General features: G+C 41.1%; 1 protein-coding gene across 2 annotated transcripts in view; it reads left to right on the forward strand.

The window, feature by feature from the left end:
- Positions 1–13,831, forward strand: part of ZNF248 (zinc finger protein 248) — an 80,238-nt gene extending 66,407 nt beyond the window's left edge. For both annotated transcript variants that reach the window (XM_030940885.1, XM_030940887.1), the window contains one exon: positions 10,800–13,831. In XM_030940885.1, the coding sequence (XP_030796745.1) occupies positions 10,800–10,838 (39 nt within the window). In that variant the 3' untranslated portion in view covers positions 10,839–13,831. The remainder of the gene's footprint in view (positions 1–10,799) is intronic.
- The last annotated feature ends 7,422 nt before the right edge of the window (positions 13,832–21,253 follow it).

Here is a 21,253-nt window from a genome sequence, read left to right on the forward strand (position 1 = left end):
GGGGAGAAAACTAGTCATTCCCAAATACACCTCACTATACATCTGCCTTCCAAACTTTTCTTCTATTCATCCAGGTGGGTTTTTAATTTAATTAATTAACTAATTAATTAATTTAGATGGAGTCTCGCTCTGTCGCCCAGGCTGAGTGCAGTGGCGTGATCTTGACTCACTGCAAGCTCCGCCTCCTGGGTTCACGCCATTCTTCTGCCTCAGCCTCCCGAGTAGCTGGGACTACAGGTGCCCGCCACCACGGGTGGCTTAATTTATTTATTTTATATTTTTAGTAGAGATGGGATTTCCCCATGTTAGCCAGGATGGTCTTGATCTCTTGACCTCGTGATCTGCCCACCTTAGCCTCCCAAAGTGCTGGGATTACAGGCGTGAGCCACTGTGCTTGGCCCCAGGCAGGTTTTAAGTACAATTGAAAGAAAAGATAAAGCTTGTGGTTCATTCATCCACTTCCTACTAGAGTGGAAGTAGTGTCCTAACACTTCAGGTGTTCTTAGTAAACTAAGCTGGAGGAATTTTTCCCTTGTTCTAGTCCAGAGCAAATACTTGTTTATCGAGAAATATATAACTCCTTCCCCTATCTGTGTTAGTCACCTGTAAAGAGATGAATACAGGCTGGTATTTTGTTCCTCTAGGCTCCTCACTCAACACAGCTGAAGTTATAGAGTTCATATTTTCTGAGAAGAAACTTTTTTACAATAAAGGTACCAGAGAGAGGCCTCAATGCCATAAGCTCTGTGTACTTGGGTACATTTTTGGATGAGTAAGCTAATAAATTATCTGTTGTTCTGTAATTATGTTTGCACCCTGCCTGAGAGAAAATGATCTTCATTGCCCTGTGCCTTGAAAGCACTGACAAGGGGTTATCAAAAAAGACACTTCAGAAAATGGCTTATCTTTCTAGATTACCATAAAACACCATTTTAGTTGGCACTGATATTCAGCAGACACCTTTTGAGCTCTTCCTGAAATGTTTGCCCTCTCCACCTAACAATAAGTTTATGGAGTCTGAAAAATTAATCTGTAGAGGGCATTTTTCCTCAAAGCAGTCTCCACTGGCTTTTTAGCAGTTTTTTTTTTTTTGAGATATAATTTATGTAATTTAACATTCATCCACTGTGTGTACAATTCAGTGATATTTATTAAATTTTAACAGTTGTGCAAACATCACCACAATCCAATTTTACATTTATATCACCCAAAAACATTCCTTCACGCCAATATGCAGTCAATTCCCACTATAACCCCCAGCCAATCACTGATCTGCCCTGTCTCTATAAAATTATCTTTCAGCCTGGCCAACATGGTGAAACCCTGTCTCTAACAAAAAATGTAAACTTTAGCTGGAGGTGGAGGCACGTGCCTGTAGTCCCAGCTGCTCAGGAGGCTGAGGTGGGAGAATCGCTTGAACCCAGGAAGCAGAGGTTGCAGTGAGCCAAGATTGTGCCACTGCACTCCAGCCTGGGAGACAAAGTGAGACCCTGTCTCAAAAAAAAAAAAAAAAAAAAAAAAAAAAAAAGTCTTTCTAGACATTCATATAAATATTTAGTCTTTTATGTCTAACTCCTTTTAACAAAATGATTGTTTTAGGTTCATCCATGTTGTAGGGGTTCCAGTTTCTCCATATCCACAACGTCATTTGTTATTGTCTGTTTTTATAATAACCATTCTAGTAATCATGTAGTGGTATCTCATTGTATGTTTAATTTGTAGTTCTCTAGTGACTAATGATGTTTGCTTTGTTTGCATGTGTGTATTTTCTTTATTTTTTGAGACGGAGTCTCGTTCCATCACCTAGGCTGGTGTGCAGTGGTGCCTTCATGGCTCACTGCAACCTCCACCTCCCGGGTTCAAGTGATTCTCCTGCCTCAGTCTCCTAAGCAGCTAGGAGTACAGGCACAGATCACCACGCCTGGGTAATTTTTGTATTTTTAGTGGAGATGGGGTTTCACTATGTTGACCAGGCTAGTCTTGAACTCCTGACCTCAAGCAATCCACCTCCTTCAGCCTCCCAAAGTGCTGGGATTACAGGTGTGAGCCACTGCGTCTGGCCCTTACATTTATATATTTTCTTTGGTAAATGTCTCATTCAAGTCTTTTGCATGTTTTTAGAATTGGATTATTTGTCTTATTAAGTTGTAAGTCTTTTTTTTTTTTTTTTTTTTTTTTTTTTTTTTTTTTTTTTTTGAGACAGAGTCTCACTCTGTCACTCAGGCTGGGGTACAGTGGCACGATATCTTGGCTCACTGCAACCTCCACCTCCCGGGTTCAAGCAATTCTCCCACCTCAGCCTCCTGAGTAGCTGGGACTACAGGCGCCCAGCATTACACCCGGATAATTTTTTTATTAGTAGTAGAGATGGGGTTTCACCATGTTGGCCAGGCTGGTCTCGAACTCCTAACCTCAGGTGATCTGCCCGCCTTGGCCTCCCAATGTGCTGGGATTACAGACTTGAGCCACCGTGCCTGGCCAAATTATAAGTCTTTATATATTCAAGTTATAAGACTTATTAGAAATATTACTTGCAAATGTTTTCTACTAATATATAGCTTATCTTTTCATTGTCTCAGTGTTATCTTTTGAATCACAATAGCTATCACTTTTAGTGAAATCTAGTTTACAATTTTTTTTGTATGAATTGTGCTTTGTCTTGTCTAAGAACTCTTTACCTAACCAATGGTCACAAAGATTTTTCTTCTGTAAGTTTTATACTTTTAGCCCTTATATCTGGGTCTTTGATTCATTTTGCTTTAATTTTCATATATTGTGTGAGGTAAAGGTCTAAGTTATTATTTTTTTTGGCATGGGAATATACAATTGTCCCAGCATGATTTGTGGACATACAATTTGTTTTAATGACAAATTTAATTTCCTCTGGAAGTATCTTGGCACTTTTGTCAAAAATCAGTTGACCAAAAAAATAAAAATTAAAAAACCAAAAACCAAAGAGCATACATACAAAAGCAGAACAGGCAAAAAGATCAGTTGACCACTGACACATAACATCCTGGGCAGTAAAAGTTTATTCCTGGACTCAATTGATTTCCATTATCTATGTGCTTGTACTTATGCCAGTGCCACACTGTCTTGATTATGGTAACTTTATAGTATACTTTATTTATTATTTATTTAATTAATTTATTTTTATTTTTTGAGATGGAGTCTTGCTCTGTCACCCAGGCTAGAGTGCAGTGGTGTGGTCTCAGCCCACTGCAACCTCCGCCTCCCAGGTTCAGGCAATTCTCTTGCCTCAGCCTCCTGAGTAGGTGGGATTACAGGCCCGTGCCACCACGCCCGCCTAATTTTTTGTATTTTTAGTAGAGACAGGGTTTCACCATGTTAACCAGGAAGTTCTGGATCTCCTGACATTGTGATCCGCCTGGCTCAGCCTCCCAAAGTGCTGGGATTACAGGCATGAGCCAATGCACCCGGCTTATGGCATACTTTAAAATCAAGTAGTATAAGTTTTACAGATTTGTTCTCTTTCAAGATTGTTTTGGTTTCTTAGACATGACACCTAAAGCATGAGCTACCAAAGGAAAAAAAATGAATAATTTGGACATCGACAAAATTAAAACTTTTGTGCATCATCACAATATTCAGCCTTATTTAATTCATAAACATGGAATGTCTCTTTATTCAGTCCGTGTAAATAAAAATTTTCATAAATTCACAAAGGTAGAATACAATTATTAACCCTACAAAATGAATTTTGAGAAAGGAAGCAGCTGTAAACTATATTATACTTTGAAATCCATAAAACAAAAGGTAGTACTGTTTAAAAAACTAAACTGATCTTTCATGCTCTTATTTTTTCAATGGAATGGTTCATGTATAAACATACGTAACATTAAAACTATGCAACCTCGAGATTATGTCTACATTTTAAATTATTTGCATTATATAGTCATATAATGCATATAGCACTTTTTTTCTCGTTTTTCTAATTTTTACTGTGTTGCCTTGGAACTAAATAGTAGGCTATTGGAGCTGATATTGTTGGTTGCCTACTCTACAGGTTATTCCACATTATTTTCCTGCTGTCAGCCTGGATGTTAACCCTTTCCCACATGATTTGGGAATGACATGAAACACAGAGGCACTGTGGGCGTAAAAACAACCTATAATCAGAATATATTCGAATCCCAAATAGAATAATTCACTGTTTTTCCAGAGTAGAAGTATTCCAGTGAAATCATCCTGCCAAAAGAATCTGATTGATCTCTGCAAAAAATGCTAATATATTGAGTGCTCTGCATTGGTCTCTACTTCTGAAAAGTCAGATATTTAGCAGGAGCTTGATCAGCCTTAGTGAGATAAAACCCATGTTTTCAGGCCCAGATCTAGTGCCCATTTCCTGCTGTCATGACTACTCCATTCTTGGGCTTGTGTGAACACTCATGGGACCTAGGCTGACAGCCACTGGATAAATGATTCTGTCCACTGCCTCTTCTGTGGTAGCTGATCTTTGACGTACATTAACAAAAGGCTCAAAGATCTGCACAATTTGTGTGCACTACCAGATATCCAACCCACTTCTTCTTTACAAGACCTCCTTGGCTCCAGTCTTCCAATCCTGTTCCAACCAATCAGTCTGTTTGCCAGTCTTCAAGAATCTGGGTATTACCTTGGCTCACTTTTCTTGCCACAGATAATAATAAACAAGTGTGTGATTTGAAGCCATGTTCATTGTGAGGATTTCCCCATCACCACCATCTTTCAGTGACATTCCTGAGTGGAATTTTAGTGGACATGGAAGACACCAATGTGAGAGAACCAGGCCCAGGATTCTCCTCTTATACTCTGTCACAGCAAATACTCCGTGGAGTATTCATTCTTGACTGAGAGAGAAAGGTCTTTATTGAACTCTCGACATGAATTGAAGTAGCGGTAGTCATATGACAGAGGTAAGTGCCATGGGTCACCTATTTGTATCAATTACTTAAGTTGCTGAGACCTGTTCAGGCCCAATTCCCAATGTACCATTTTTGTTGTACAATAAACTGTTGTTTCCCTGCCTGTTTTATGACTTGGTGTGAGTCTGACAGTAACCCCACACCATGGGCAGCTGTAGTTACATAGTCAATAGATTACACTAAGTCAGCTGCTCAGTTTGTACTAGGATCAAGTAGTACACAGGAGCTGCTTTCGAAACAACGAGAGGTTCTTTGCTGCAGATGGCATGGTTTTGCTCCAGAATCCTAGAGGACTGTGTTGTTACTGGGCTGTTTTGGCTTGTCAGAGCCCCACACAGTGTTATGTTATACCACTGAGAACTTTAGTGCCATTGGATGAAGGACAACAGGTGGAACCTGCTATGAAACCCTTTCCTGCTGTGGGCCCCATTCAAAACTGGCCTTCCTCCAAGGCACCCAGTAAGTGGGACAAAACAATATTCCCAAGTGTAGTCGGTGTTTCCCCCATGTGCAAACAGACCTTCCAGATACCTTTCCTTTTTTTAGCAGTAGGAGACGCAAGTTGTGTAATAACTTGATCTTAACACTGGGGGGGGGGGGGGGGGGGGGTGTCCAACCTTGTACCAGACACCAAAATGCTGATATAGGTGTGTTTGTTTGTTTGTTTGTTTGTTTCTCAGCCTCTAGTAAACACTTATCTTACCAAGGTATGCAGAGTACTTGCTACTTTTTCCTCACCAGGTTCCATTGATGTGCCATCCATGTAGTGGACAGGGTGATGTTTTGTGGAACTCACTGTGTACTACACTGTGACAGAGGGCAGGAGAATTAACAAGACTAGGACAAGACAATATATGCTGCTATCTAGTGTAGAACAAAGTGAACTGCATTTGAGTCTTCTTCAGGGAAGTTAAAAAGGATCCTTTTGCAGTTTAATAGCTGCATATTAAGCTCCAGAGATTACTATTTTTTCTAGTAAAAGCACAATTAGCACAACAGCTATGATTATGACCATTCTGGGACTGATATTGCTTCTGATTTACCAGTTTAGCCAGGGAGAGGGAAATCTTAATTGGCACCACTGGCCTTAACTACAATTAATGGCTCTTACTCCACAAGTCCAAGAGGCAGTGTGAAAGCTCTGCCACCTGATAAGTTTATCCATTCCAATTATTCACTCAAGGGCGGAGTAAAAGACAGCAGGATGTATCTGTACACTCTGGACTTTAAGATGGACTTGGATGAGGACTCTAACATCTAGCCTTTGTACATTCATAACATACATAATAGTGGCATTTTGGGTTTCCTGGTTTCAGTCAGATTATACTCTGAATATAAACATTCCAAAGATCTAATATTCCTTTTTTGCCAGTGTACTGTTGCTCTGGTAAATGCATAGACATCTCTTTGGGAGGCTGGGCACAGTGGTTCATGCCTGTAATCCCAGCAATTTGGGAGGCCGAGGCAGACAGATCACCTGAGGTAGAGAGTTCAAGACCAGCCTGACCAACTGTGGAGAAACCCCGTCTTTCCTAAAAATACAAAATTAGCTGGGCATGGTGGTGCATGCCTGTAATCCCAGCTACTCAGGAGGCTGAGGCAGGAGAATTGCTTGAACCCTAGGAGGCAGAGATTGCGTGAGCCAAGATCATGCCATTACACTCCAGCCTGGGCAACAAGAGGAAAACTGTGTCTTAAAAAAAAAGGAAGTCTCTTTGGGGGAAATGTTAAGGGACTAGCTATTGTATATAATTGCTATGGCTTTGGGAGGCCCTCAAAAATATTCTTCTTTCCTTCCATCTGTAAACTCTGGATCTCAGAACTGGTTCAAGGATGAAAACTGGGTGAGAGATTGTTATTATTTTTCCATTACAGCACCTAATGTCAACCCATCCAATCTTGACCTGTTTTTTATTGTGTAAGCTAGATATTTCAGAAAGTGAATTGTCACTTCTCTTTTCACTTTCTTGATAACATCATTTGATGCACAAAAGTGTTTAACTTTGACAAAATCTTATTTATTTTTTGCTTTGGCTGGTTGCACTTTTGGTGCCCTATATAAGACCACATTGCCATATCCAGAGTCATGAAGATTCACCCCTACTATTTTCTTCTAAAAGTATTACTGATTTTATCTCCTATATTTAGGTTACGTATCCATTTTGAGATAATTTGTATATATGATATGAGAGGGATTCAGCTTTTTATGCTCTCCTTTAACAGTACAGTTTCTCTCTTAATGGTAACTGCTTCCTGGGAATAAGATGGGGCATGATATGACCAGTGAATACTCCAGAGATTGTCTATTGCTAGGTATTCTTGGCTGTAAAGTGGCACCATTCTTTGACTAGATATGTTTAGAAATTTAAGCATGTGACATTGTCCACTCAGGAGTTCTTGAGTGGTATAGTCTGCATCTGCCATGCAGATAAGAATTGTTGTGCCATACCCAAAAAAGGTTTCTAGCACAGTCAATGCTGGTAGTATCCTCAAGAAGAGGGTTGAGCATCTGTATGGTCTATTTGCTAGGGCCTTCCAGATTTGGTGCCCCAAGCTATGTGCCCTGGAGTCCCTTTGCCATTTGTATTAGTTTCCTGGGGGCTGCCATGACAAAGTACCTAAAATTGGGTGGCTTAAACAATAGAAATTTATTCTCTCACAGTTCTGGAGGCTAGAGTGTAAGCCTCCAAAATGTTGTAGGGCCATGTTGTTTCTGAAGCCTGCTGGGGAGAATCCTCCCTTGCCTCTTCCTAGCTTCTGGTTGTTGCTGGCAATCCTTAGCATTCCTTGACTTGTATGCACATCATTCCAGTCTCTGCCTCCATATCAAATGGTGTCCTCCCAATGTATCTCTGTGTCTACAGTTCCCTCACCTTATAAGGACACCAGTCATTAGAAAAGGGCCTACTTAATCCACTGTGACCTGATTTTAACTTGATTACATCTGAAAATACCCTATTTCCAAATAAAGTTACATTCACATGTACCATGTGTTAGGACTTGAACATGTCTTTTTGGGAGGACACAGTTCGACTCACAACAACCTGCCCTCTGCCCCCCAATCCCCGCCAAAATTCATATCCTTCCTATGTGCAAAATATATTCACCTCTTCCCAATATGCCCCCAAATCTTAACCCATTACAGCATTAACTCTAACTCTAACATCTTATCTAAATATAATAAATTCAAAAACTCCTAAATTCAATCTTGTAAATCATCTTAATCAGTCATGGTCCATCCTGGGGTAAAATTCCTCTCTGTCTACAAACCTGTGAAACTCAAAAAAACAAATCATCTTTTTCCAAAATACAATGGTGTGGGACATGGTACTAGAGCCAAGACCACAGCTGGTGGAATGGTGATTGGCTGTACATACTCCTGGTAGATTGACTTCATTAAATTCTTCAGGTGGGTTTTGCTGTTCCAGCCTTTGAAACTGAACCAGGTAATATTTAATGTACATTCATATACTCAAGTGTCTGTAACTGATAATGCTAAATTTATTATAAAAATTGATGTTTTCATTATGTGTAATACTTCTCCGAATTGTAAGGCATGTTCCCAGTGTAGAAATTACACAATTACAATGGATCCTGGGACAAGTGCACAGGCAGCCTTCCCTAGCCCAGTCATGTACTGTCAGTCAATAAATGCAGGGGAAGATTGAAAACCTTATTAAAGAGTTGGTAGAGACAGGAGTGCTTCACTGTTCAACAAGCTGTACAGACTGCTCTCCCACTCACGCTAATTAGTCCTAATAAGCCTTTAGAGCTACAAATGTCAGTGCCTGGTCAATGTACAAACTAGAGTCACCTAAGCATCAATCACACCTTTCACATACATAAAAAGGTAGCCAGTTACTTTCCCAAGTGCAGGTAGCCCAGGAGGTTGGAGTCTGTTGGGTGCTGGTACACTGAAGTCCCCGAGGAGGCCCAGACTGGGCTAACAGATTAGCTGAATTAAAGGCTGAGGGGTGTACTGAGGCATTATGGCTGTGCAACTGCAGAAAAAACTGTTGCAAACTTTACACAAAAAAGAAAACTCCAACCAATGGGCTGAGTTGTGGGCCATGGGGCTTGTCCTGGATGGCACACCTTCAAATATATCTTGCTACATTTTCACTGCCTTATGGACAACAGTCAATAAGATGGCAAGTGGTCCAAGACCTGGACACAGGAACAAGTCCTGAACCCTGTCAGGTGGTACATTATGATAGCAGACAGTCTAGTATCCTTACCTCTGTCACTCACGTGGGCTCCCATGGAAAAGACTCTTCACAATGAATATCGGTGGCATCAACAGATGTTGGGTCCGGCTGATCAGACCTGAGTCACCCAGGTAAAGACCATAGACATCTAGATATAACATCACAAGGACATGGTAGTCCTATATTCCAGGACCCTTTTTGAAATAAAAGCACATTCTAGGCTTCTGGGTAGACAAGAATTTTGAAAGCACACTATTAAACCCAGTACATTACAAGGGTCGAATTAACCATCATATCCCCGCAGTTCCCTAATGGTCCCCAACAACTGTGCTCTGCGCGTTTTGCAATCTCTTGCAGTGCTTCCCTGTGCTTCTGTTCCTTACAGAGACGCCGCAGAACCTTCAGGTCTATGCACCGCTCCGGGAGTGGGTTCAGCCCGAGTGGGACAGGCAGGCGAGTTGAGGAGATTTGGGCTAGGTTCACGGTCCCGCGCGGCTCGGGGGCAGTGGGAGCGGGGGCGAGGCGTCCCTGTGAGTCAGAGGGTGAGCACGTGCGCGCGCGTCCAGTCCCCGCGCGGGGTGTGCGCCTTGGCCCTGGAAGGGCGCCAGCTTTGCTTCCAAGCTGAGCTGGGTGTGAATTGGTCCCTATGGCCAGAGGATGGACCTGCGTGGGATGAGGAGTCCTCACCTGTAAAGGGATGCTGTTAATATGTCTACCAAAAAGAGTCGAAGACCAGGCTGCAATGCAGTAAAGCAAGGCGTTTATTGGGGTATTAGGAATTACAATTCGGGAGACGCATTGGGCTGGAATCCAAATTGTATTCCAAAGAGAGGTAGGGGAACAGGGGGAAAATCAGAAAGGAAGCTACGGGTGTTTACTGCAAGTTCTGAAAGAATTATCCCTTGGTGGAAGCGGGTGGCTTAGTACCTGAGTCCATAGTTCATTGGTTGTTACTGTTCAGGAGTTGCAACGCTGGCGAAATTCAGCTGTTTTCCAGAATTTTGTGGTCGTTGCAGTTTGGCCACTTCAAAGGTTCAAGGCAAGTTCCATTTTTTTTTTTTTTCCTGCAGTTTTGTAGGATGTGCAGGCAGCCCTTAGAATGACTTCCTACCTCCAGTTTAGACCTCTCAGTCAGAGTAAGACCGTTTTGTATAGCACATCCCACCGATATGTGCCACGTGGAGTGGTTCTGCGTTTCACATTTTTGGCATATGTAAAAAATTGGCAGAGTTTAGTAGTTAACCTCAGCTGATAAGGTATTTGGAAAATAGTTTGTTCTTCTCAATAGCTCTTTCATTTAGTCCTTACAACAATCTTTATGTGACTGTTTTCCGTCTTGACAAACAAGAAAACTGAGGTTCTGAGGGTTCAGGTGAAATGGTCAAGGTCACACGTCCAGGGTAGACCACCCTACCTAAAACCGTCTTGTATTCCTGAAATCATACTAAAGTGGGTGGGGGGCGGCTGAGTCTCACCTTGTAGTCATGTATTCTGGGGTTTCTCAGCATCTCGAAGCCCTTGGGTCAGGCTGCATGACTGTGTTGCTTGGACTCCTGCACTGTCCAACCTTCAGCATAGTCAGTGCCTTCAGAGTTTAGACAAGGAAGTTCTCTGAGATTTGGAACCCTGAGTGAAGCTTCTGAATAAAATGGTTTTGTCCTTTAAGCTCAGGTTTCAGCTCCTTGGAAGAAAGCAGTTCTTGTGAAGTAAGAAGAAGGGGCCTCGGAACAGGAATCCCACCTTGAAGATCGCTTCTCTAACCTGAACGTTGTCAGTCCAACTTCAGAGCAAAGGCAGGAAACTCCCAGAAAGGGCAGAGCCTGATGGTTTGCACAGCCTGAAGTAATTCTTCCTCCTGCTTAGAATGAGTGATACTCTGTAAATGTTATCACATCCGGAAGGTCTCCCCTCTATGGTGAAAGGTTTGGACCGTGTTTCAGAAAAGATAGGTGACTAGACTGAGTGGTGGCAAGGGGTATGCTGGTGGAAATATTAATCTTGGAGGGTTGGTGTGGGCATGGTCTGCAGGGAGAGATCACTGGGCGTAGCTGGAGGAGTTCTATCTCTAGTCTTTAACCAACATGTCCCACGTTCAATCTCCATGGTCTTTGTCCAGGTTCTGAGCTGCTCTCATACCATGTCCATTGTGATATGGGCTCTCTAGGGATGTGGTGTTGCCTTATCTACCCTGATTCTATAGAGGTAGAGAATAGGGGTGTCTGTGTCTGCATCATTACAAAGCTGAGAAACCATGACTCTTGGATGTATAAGTAACCTGTCCAGACTCATTCACTTTGTAAATGGAAGAGCAGGAATAGAAAACACCCGTCCATCTTATAACAGATAAGTCACCTGCCAGTTTCTGCTGCAACTGAATTAGAAGCAAACAATCTTAAAACAGATCTTTCTCCAAAGCACTCCCATCATCTTCTGCAGCATGATTTCTTTAAGGGTTAGTAACTCAGTAGGAATGTAAGTAAACAAATATTCTGAGTATTTCACCTATGGGAGTGAACATGGCAGGTAACAATTTGTCTTCTGATATAATATTATTTGTTGAATTAGTCCTGGATTAGTTCTGAAAGAAAAATGACTGTTAGGAAGTGAACCCAGTGAAAAGTTGCATAGCCAACTTCTGTGAGATCTTATCAGATTTACACATATGAATTCTCACTCAGCATAGCTCTTGCTGTCTCCTCAAGGGACAAAGAAACTTTTTCCCATAGAGGAGTGTTTAACCAGTTAGTGGGCAGCAGTTTTTAGGAAGCCTCAAAGGTCAATAGCAGGCCAGATCTCACGTGACCACCCCTGTGTTTTTCTCCTGTAACTGTACATTCAGCTTCCCCTGCACTTTCCCAAGAGCAACAGAAAAAAACAAATGCCAGGTGAGTTGTTTATTCATTTCTTATGTTTCCATTGCATAAAATGATAAAAGATTACCATGATGAAAATTATCAAGGAATTTATAGTTAACAGATCTAATATAGGGAAAAGTCAACATATTTATTGTAAAGACACCAAGATAATTATAATAGTTTTATTTTAGTGTGTATATATTATACATTGTGTTGTATAACTGTAATTATTATTAGTGACATGCAGACTTATCTCTGATACTCTGTGCAAAGGGACAATGCTTTGTTTTGACCATAAGAATAAACAAAAGAGGCCAGGTGTGGTGGCTCATGCCTATAATCCCAGCACTTTGGGAGGCCAAGGTGGGTGGATCATTTGAGGTCAAGAGTTTGAGACCAGCTTGGCCACATGATGAGACCTAGTCTCTACTAAAATACGAAAATTAGCCAGGCGTGGTGGCGTGTTCCTGTAATCCCAGCTACTTGGGAGGCTGAGGTAGGAGAATCGCTTGAACCCTGGAGGCAGAGGTTGCAGTGAACTGACATTGTGCCACTGCATTCCAGTCTGCATGACAGAATGAGACTCTGTCTCAAAAAAAAAAAAAAAAAAAGGATAAACAAAAGTAATTCTTCATGGAACACAAACACTTCCTGGCCTGAAGTCTAAGAAAATGTCTTTAACTCTCTTCATGAAAGTGATGTAGTTGACACCCTTAGTTAACAAGCCTGAAATGCATGCTGCCTGTGATTGCCACGCTGATTGTTCTTTAGTGGCACAGAAGGGCAGAAAGTCAAAGGACAGCTCAATTGATTCAGGTTGTGGATTTCTTCTGTCTGCTTCATGCTCTTGTCTTCCTGGAGTTTTATAGCCTAGCATATCCCCAGGTGTTTTATAACTCTTACCCTCTTTTTCTTGACTGATTACATACTCTCTAGATTTTTAACTATATCAAAGGATAAGGTAACCCCTCAAGAGCTGAAACATGAAACATGAATTTGGTGCCTTTAAAGTGATAGCTCTCAGTGGTTAGATGTGCTCTCACTGAGCAAAGCAAACTGTTAATTTTCTATAGAATTTTTGCAATATGTTGGTGTATTAATTTCCCGTGACTGCGGTAACAAATAGCCACAATCTTTTTGTTCTGTTAACAGAAATTTATTCTCTCCCAGTTCTGGAGCAGTAAATCAAAGTGCCATCAGGGTCATGCTCCTGCTGACAGATCTAGAGGAGACTATTCCCCATTTCTTCTGGTGGCTGTCAGGAGAGGGGGAGGGAAATGGAATGGAGGAAAAACTTTAAGATGAAGAAAAATAACATGCTTAAGCCCTGTGTCAATCACTATTCTCCAGAGAAACAACTGATAGAATATAGGTGCATGTGCCTGTTTTGTATGTGTGTGTGTGTGTGTGTGTGTGTGTGTGTGTATTCATTTTAAGAAATTGATTTATGTGATTATGGGGGCTGGTTGAATGTAAAATTTGTAGAGCAGACCAGCAGCCTGGGAGCTAGGCAGAAGTGAATGCTGCAGTATTGAGGCATAATTCCTTCTCTGAAGCCCTAACCCCCCAATGTCCTCAGAATGTGACTGTATTGGAGATAGGGCCTTTACAGAGGTAATTAGGTTAAAATGAGACCATTAGCGTGAGCCGCGATCCAGTCTAACTGGTGTCTTCATAAGAAAGAGAGATGAGGACATGCACCAGGGGAATGTGTGTAGAGAGGATGACCTTGTGAAGAGACAGAAAGAGGGTGACCACCTGTAAGCCAAGGAGAGGGGCCTAAGAAGAAACCAACCCTGTTGACACTAGGAGCATGACAAATAAATTCCTGTTGTTTAAGCCACCCAGTCTGTGGTACTTTGTTATGGCATCCCCAGAAAATGAATGTATACAAATAGTGATTCTATTTTTAACATTTTGAGGAAATGCCATACTGTTTTCCATAGCAGCTACATTGTTTTATGTCTCTCCAAGAGTGAAAAATGTTCCAAATTCTCTATAGCTTCACCAACACTTTCTGTTTTTTAATAGTCACCCTAATAGCTGTGAAGTGAAGTAACATTCTCTTGAGTATAATTGAGCATACTAATAATCTCCAATGTCTCCAAAAACAGTCTCTTCTGATTCTTGATACAGTTTATTATTATTATTATTATTATTTATTTTTTAGACGGAGTCTCGCTCTGTTGCCCAGGCTGGAGTGCTGTGGTATGATTCTGGCTCACTGCAACCTCTGCCTCCTGGTTCAAGTGATTCTCCTGCCTCAGCCTCCTGAGTAGCTGGGATTACAGGTCTGTGCCACCACATCCAGCTAATTTTTGTATTTTAGTACAGGTGGGGTTTCACCACGTTGGCCAGGCTGGTCTCAAACTCCTGACCTCAAGCGATCCACCCGCCTCGGCCTCCCACATTTTTTTTTTTTTTTTGATAGTCACGTCTTCAGTTCATCTTGGTACATACGTAGTTTGTGTTACTGGTTCTCAAATTTCTAGTGAAACTTCTTCATTTTCCATTTACATTTATAAGTGAAGATTTGGTTTGATTAATGTAGGTGGCTATTGTGAATTTAGTCAGAAATGTGGAATGCTGTTACTTCATCTGTTTACTTCCCTCAATGAAAGAGCTGACTTCAAGGATCTGTAAATGAAATCATTGGAAAGATGAACAGGGATAGATTCCCTCTCAGGTTATCAACAGGGAGCATATAGGTGACTAAAGGGATTCTCCATGTCTAAAGTGCAGATTTCTCATACTGTGGCGTTAGACCACTGTGATCTGTCTCATCGAAGACTTGCCTTAAAGCAAAATCTTTTTCTCTCTGGTTGACTTGGCCATAATCAGAGCCCCAAGTATTTACCCATATTTACATAATACATTCTTTTTATCTGCTTTATCTTTCAGCCGCCGCTGTGCTTATACAGTGGCAACTTCCTAAAGGGGTCTGATAGTCCTTCAGTTGTTTTCTCAGCTAGTCCATCAGCACATTGCCCACTTGGAGTTCCGTGGTGTCTGGTAGCAATATACATATATATATATGTATATATATACACACACACATATATATTTTTTAAATTATACTTTTATGTTCTAGGGCACATGTGCATAACGTGCAGGTTTGTTACATATGTGTACATGTGCCATGTTGGTGTGCTGCACCCATTAACTCATCATTTACGTTAGGTATTTCTCCTAATGCTATCCCTCCCCCCTCCCCCTACCCCACAACAGGCCCAGGTGTGTGATGTTCCTCTTCCTGTGTCCAAGTGATCTCATTGTTCAATTCCCACCTATGAGTGAGAACATGCGGTGTTTGGTTTTCTGTTCTTGTGATAGTTTGCTGAGAATGATGGTTTCCAGCTGCATCCATGTCCCTACAAAGGACATGAACTCATCCTTTTTTATAGCTGCATAATATTCCATGGTGTATATGTGCCACATTTTCTTAATCCAGTCTGTCACTAATGGACATTTAGGTTGGTTCCAAGTCTTTGCTATTGTGAATAGTGCTGCAATAAACATACATATGCATGTGTCTTTATAGCAGCATGATTTATAACCCTTCGGGTATATACCCAGTAATGGGATGGCTGGGTCAAATGGTATTTCTAGTTCTAGACTCTTGAGGAATCGCCACACTGTCTTCCAGAATGGTTGAACTAGTTTACACTCCCACCAACAGTGTAAAAGTGTTCCTATTTCTCCACATCGTCTCCAGCATCTGTTGTTTCCTGACTTTTTAATGATTGCCATTCTAACTGGTGTGAGATGCTATCTCATTGTGGTTTTGATTTGCATTTCTCTGATTCAAGTGATGATGAGCATTTTTTCATGTGTCTGTTGGCTGCATAAATGTCTTCTTTTGAGAAATGTCTGTTCATATCCTTTGCCCACTTTTTGATGGGGTTGTTCATTTTTTTCTTGTAAATTTGTTTGAGTTCTTTGTAGGCCCTTTGTACAGATGAGTAGATTGCAAAAATTTTCTCCCATTCTGTAGGTTGCCTATTCACTCTGATGGTAGTTTCTTTTTCTGTGCAGAAGCTCTTCAGTTTAATTAGATCCCATTTGTCAATTTTGGCTTCTGTTGCCATTGCTGTTGATGTTTTAAACATGAAGTCCTTGCCCATGCCTATGTCCTGAATGGTATTACCTAGGTTTTCTTCCAGGGTTTTTATGGTTTTAGGTCTAACATTTAAGTCTAATTTCTGTATAACAAGTAAGGAAGGGATCCAGTTTCAGCTTTCTACTTATGACTAGCCAGTTTTCCCAGCACCATTTATTAAAGAGGGAATCCTTTCCCCATTTCTTGTTTTTGTCAGGTTTGTCAAAAATCAGATGGTTGTAGATGTGTGGTATTATTTCTGAGGGCTCTGTTCTGTTCCATTGGTCTATATCTCTGTTTTGGTACCAGTACCATGCTGTTTTGTTACTGTAGCCTTGTGGTATAGTTTGAAGTCAGGTAGCAGTGATGCCTCCAGCTTTGTTCTTTTGACTTAGGATTGTCTTGGCAAGGCGGGCTCTTTTTTGGTTCCATACGAACTTTAAAGCAGTTTTTTCCAGTTCTGTGAAGAAAGTCATTGGTAGCTTGATGGGGATGGCACTGAATCTATAAATTACCTTGGGCAGTATGACCATTTTCACAATATTGATTCTTCCTATCCATGAGCATGGCATGTTCTTCCATTTGTTTGTGTCCTCTTTTATTTCACTGAGCAGTGGTTTGTAGTTCTCCTTGAAGAGGTCCTTTACATCCTTTGTAAGTTGGATTCCAAAGTATTTTATTCTCTTTGAAGCAATTGTGTGCAGGGGCCATTGAAAATAATATGCTAAGAATAGATAAGGCTCAAGGACAGTATCTCTAGCTAGTTGCACTTTCAATGAACTCCAGTAGTCAAGGACAGTATCTCTAGTTGAACTTTTAATGAACTCTAGTAGGTGCCAAGAAGGCAGACAAAATAAGAAAGAACTTAGAGACAAGGAACTAAGCAGAAGGTTATATCTGGGTGCAGAAAGTTTGTTTTGCATTGTGTTATTTTTGCTGACGTGGGATTTATGGAGTATAAATAAAGTGAGGTGGAGGCTCTAGGCACGACCGCCATGTTCTCTGTTTGTCTTTGTCTCTTGTGTCTGTTCATTCTCCACCACCCCCGGCACGGCCCCCAATAATTGTGAATGGAAGTTCATTCATGATTTGGCTCTCTGTTTGTCTGTTGCTGGTGTATAAGAATGCTTGTGATTTTTGCACATTGATTTTCTATTCTGAGACTTTTCTGAAGTTTCTTATCAGCTTAAGGAGATTTTGGGCTGAGACAATGGGGTTTTCTAAATGTATAATCATGTCATCTGCAAACAGGGACAATTTGACTTCTTCTTTTCCTAATTGAATACTCTTTATTTCTTTCTGTTGCTTGATTGCCCTGGCCAGACTTCCAACACTGTGTTGAATAGGAGTGGCGAGAGAGGGCATCCCTGTCTTGTGCCAGTTTTTGCCCATTCAGTATGATGTTGTCTGTGGGTTGGTCATAAATAGCTCTTATTATTTTGAGATATATTCCATCAATACCGAATTTATTGAGAGTTTTTTTCATGGAGGGCTGTTGAATTTTGTCAAAGGCCTTTTCTGCATCTATTGAGATAATCATGTGGCTTTTGTCTTTGGTTCTATTTATGTGCTGGATTACATTTATTGATTTGCATATATTGAACCAGCCTTGCATCCCATGGTGGATAAGCTTTTTGATGTGCTGCTGGATTTGGTTTGCAGGTATTTTATTGAGGATTTTTGCATTGATCTTCATCAGGGATATTGGTCTAAAATTCTCTTTTTTTGTTGTGTCTTTGCCAGGCTTCAGTACCATGATGATGTTGGCCTCATAAAATGAGTTAGGGAGGATTCCCTCTTTTTCTATTGATTGGAATAGTTTCAGAAGGAATGGTACCAGCTCCTCCTTATACCTCTGGTAGAATTCAGCTGTGAATCCATCTGGTCCCGGACTTTTTTTGGCTGGTAGGCTATTAATTATTGCCTCAATTTCAGAGCCTACTATTGGTATATTCAGTGATTCAACTTCTTCCTGGTTTAGTCTTGGGAGAGTATATGCATCCAGGAATTTATCCATTTCTTCTAAGTTTTCTAGTTTATTTGCGTGGAGTTGTTTATAGTATTCTCTGATGCTAGTTTGTATTTCTGGGGGTCGATGGTGATACCCCTTTATCATTTTTTATTGTGTCTATTTGATTCTTCTCCCTTTTCTTCTTTATTAGTCTAGCTAGCTGTCTATCAGTTTTGTTGATCTTTTCAAAAAAACCAGCTCCTGGATTCACTGATTTTTAGAAGGATTTTTTATGTTTCTATCTCCTTCAGTTCTGCTGTGATCTTAGTTTTTTCTTGCCTTCTGCTAGCTTTTGAATGTGTTTGCTCTTGCTTCTCTAGTTCTTTTAATTGTGATGTTAGGGTGTCAATTTTAGATCTTTCCTGCTTTCTCTTGTGGGCATTTAGTGCTATAAATTTCCCCCTACACACTGCTTTAAATGTGTCCCAGAGATTCTGGTATGTTATATCTTTCTTCTAATTGGTTTCAAAGAACATCTTTATTTCTGCCTTCATTTAGTTATGTACCCGTATTCATTCAGGAACATGTTGTTTAGTTTCCATGTAGTTGAATGGTTTTGATTGAGTTTCTTAGTCCTGAGTTCTAGTTTGATTGCACTGTGGTCTGAGAGACAGTTTGTTATAATTTCTCTTTTTGTACATTTGCTGTGGCGTGCTTTACTTCCAACTATGTGGTCAATTTTGGAATAAGTGCTATGTGGTGCTGAGAAGAATGTATATTCTGTTGTTTTGGGGTGGAGAGTTCTGTAGATGTCTATTAGGTCTGCTTGGTGTAGAGTTGAGTTCAATTCCTGGATATCCTTGTTAACTTTCTGTCTCGTTGATCTGTCTAAAGTTGACAGTGGGGTGTTAAAGTCTCCCATTAATATTGTGTGGGAGTCTATGTCTCTTTGTAAGTCTCTAAGGACTTGCTTTATGAATCTGGGTGCTCCTGTATTGGGCAAATATATATTTAGGATAGTTAGTTCTTCTTGTTGAATCGATCCCTTTGTCTTTATGTAATGGCCTTCTTTGTCTCTTTTGATCTTTGTTGGTTTAAAGTCTGTTTTATGCAAGACTAGGATTGCAACTGGTCCCTTTTTTTGTTTTCCATTTGCTTGGTAGATCTTCTTCCATCCCTTTATTTTGAGCCTATGTGTGTCTCTGCACATGAAATGGGTCTGCTGAATACAGCAAACTGATGGGTCTTGACTCCTTATCCAATTTGCCAGTCTGTGGCTTTTAATTGGAACATTTAGTCCATTTACATTTAAGGTTAATATTGTTATGTGTGAACTTGATCCTGTCATTATGATGTTAGCTGGTTATTTTGCTCATTAGTTGATGCAGTTTCTTCCTGGCATTGATGGTCTTTACATTTTGGCGTGTTTTTGCAATGGCTGGTACTGGTTGTTCCTTTCCATGTTTAGTGCTTCCTTCAGGACTTCTTGTAGGGCAGGCCTGGTGGTGACAAAATCTCTAAGCATTTTCTTGTCTGTAAAGGATTTTATTTCTCCTTCACTTATGAAACTTAGTTTGGCTGGATATGAAATTCTGGGTTGAAAATTATTTTCTTTAAGAATGTTGAATATTGGCCCCCACTCTCTTCTGGCTTGGAGAGTTTCTGCCGAGAGATCTGCTGTTAGTCTGATGGGTTTCCCTTTGTGGGTAACCCGAGCTTTCTCTCTGGCTGCACTTAACATTTTTTCCTTCATTTCAACTTTGGTGAATCTCACAATTATGTGTCTTGGAGTTGCTCTTCTTGAGGAGTATCTTTGTGGCGTTCTCTGTGTTTCCTGAATTTGAATGTTGGCCTGCCTTTCTAGGCTGGGGAAGTTCTCCTGGATAATATCCTGCAGAGTGATTTCCAACTTGGTTCCATTCTCCCCATCACTTTCAGTTATACCAATCAGACATAGATTTGGTCTTTTCACATAATCCCATATTTCTTGGAGGCTTTGTTCATTTCTTTTTACTCTTTTTTCTCTAAACTTCTCTTCTCACTTCATTTCATTCTTTTTGTCTTCAATCACTGATACTGTTTCTTCCAGATGATTGAGTCAGTTACTGAAACTTGTGTATTTGTCATGTAGTTCTCGTGTCATAGTTTTCATCTTTATCAGGTCGTTTATGGGCTTCTCTGCATTGGTTATTCAGTCATCCATTCATCAAATCTTTCTTCAAGTTTTTTAGTTTCTTTGCGCTGGGTTTGTAGTTCCCCCTTTAGCTCTGAGAAGTTTGATCCACTGAAGTCTTCTTCTCTCAATTTGTCAAAGTCATTCTCCGTCTAGCTTTGTTCCATTGCTGGTGAGGAACTGCATTCCTTTGGAGGGGGAGAGGCGCTCTGATATTTTGAATTTTGAGCTTTTCTGCATGCTTTTTCCCCATCTTTGTGGTTTTATCTACCTTTCGTCTTTGATGATGGTGACGTACAGATGGGGTTTTGGTGTGGATGTCCTTTCTGTTTGTTAATTTTCCTTCTAACAGTCAGGACCTTCAGCTGTAGGTCTGTTGGAGTTTGCTTGAAGTTCACTCCAGTTAGGCTACTCCCAGTTAGGCTCTCCCAGTTAGGCTACTCGGGGGTCAGGGACCACTTGAGCAGGCAGTCTGTCCGTTCTCAGATCTCAACCTCTGTGCTAGAATCACTACTCTCTTCAAAGCTGTCAGACAGGGACATTTACATCTGCAGAGGTTTCTGCTGTTTTTCTTTAGCTATGCCCTGTCCCCGTAGGTGGAGTCTACAGAGGTAGGCAGACCTCCTTGAGCTGCCGTGGGCTCCACCCAGTTCGAGCTTCTGGCTGCTTTGTTTACTTACTTAAGCCTCAGCAATGGTGGGCGCCCCTCCCCCAGCCTTGCTGCTGCCTTGCAGTTAGATCTCAGACTGCTGTACTAGCAGTGAGGGAGGCTCTGTGGGCGTGGAACCCTCCCAGCCAGTCGCAGGATATAATCTCCTGGTGTGCCATTTGCTAGGACCCTTGGAAAAGCGCAGTATTAACGTGGGAGTGACCCGATTTTCCAGGTGTTGTGTGTCATGGTTTCCCTTGGCTAGGAAAAGGAATTCCATTCCCCCTTGCACTTCCTGGGTGGGGTGATGCCTTGCCCTGCTTTGGCTCTTGCTCATTAGGCTGCACCCACTGTCCTGCACTGACTGACTGACACGCCCCAGTGAGATGAACC

Source organism: Rhinopithecus roxellana, chromosome 11 (genome assembly GCF_007565055.1).
Source record: "Rhinopithecus roxellana isolate Shanxi Qingling chromosome 11, ASM756505v1, whole genome shotgun sequence".
NCBI classification, from domain to species: Eukaryota; Metazoa; Chordata; class Mammalia; order Primates; family Cercopithecidae; genus Rhinopithecus; species Rhinopithecus roxellana.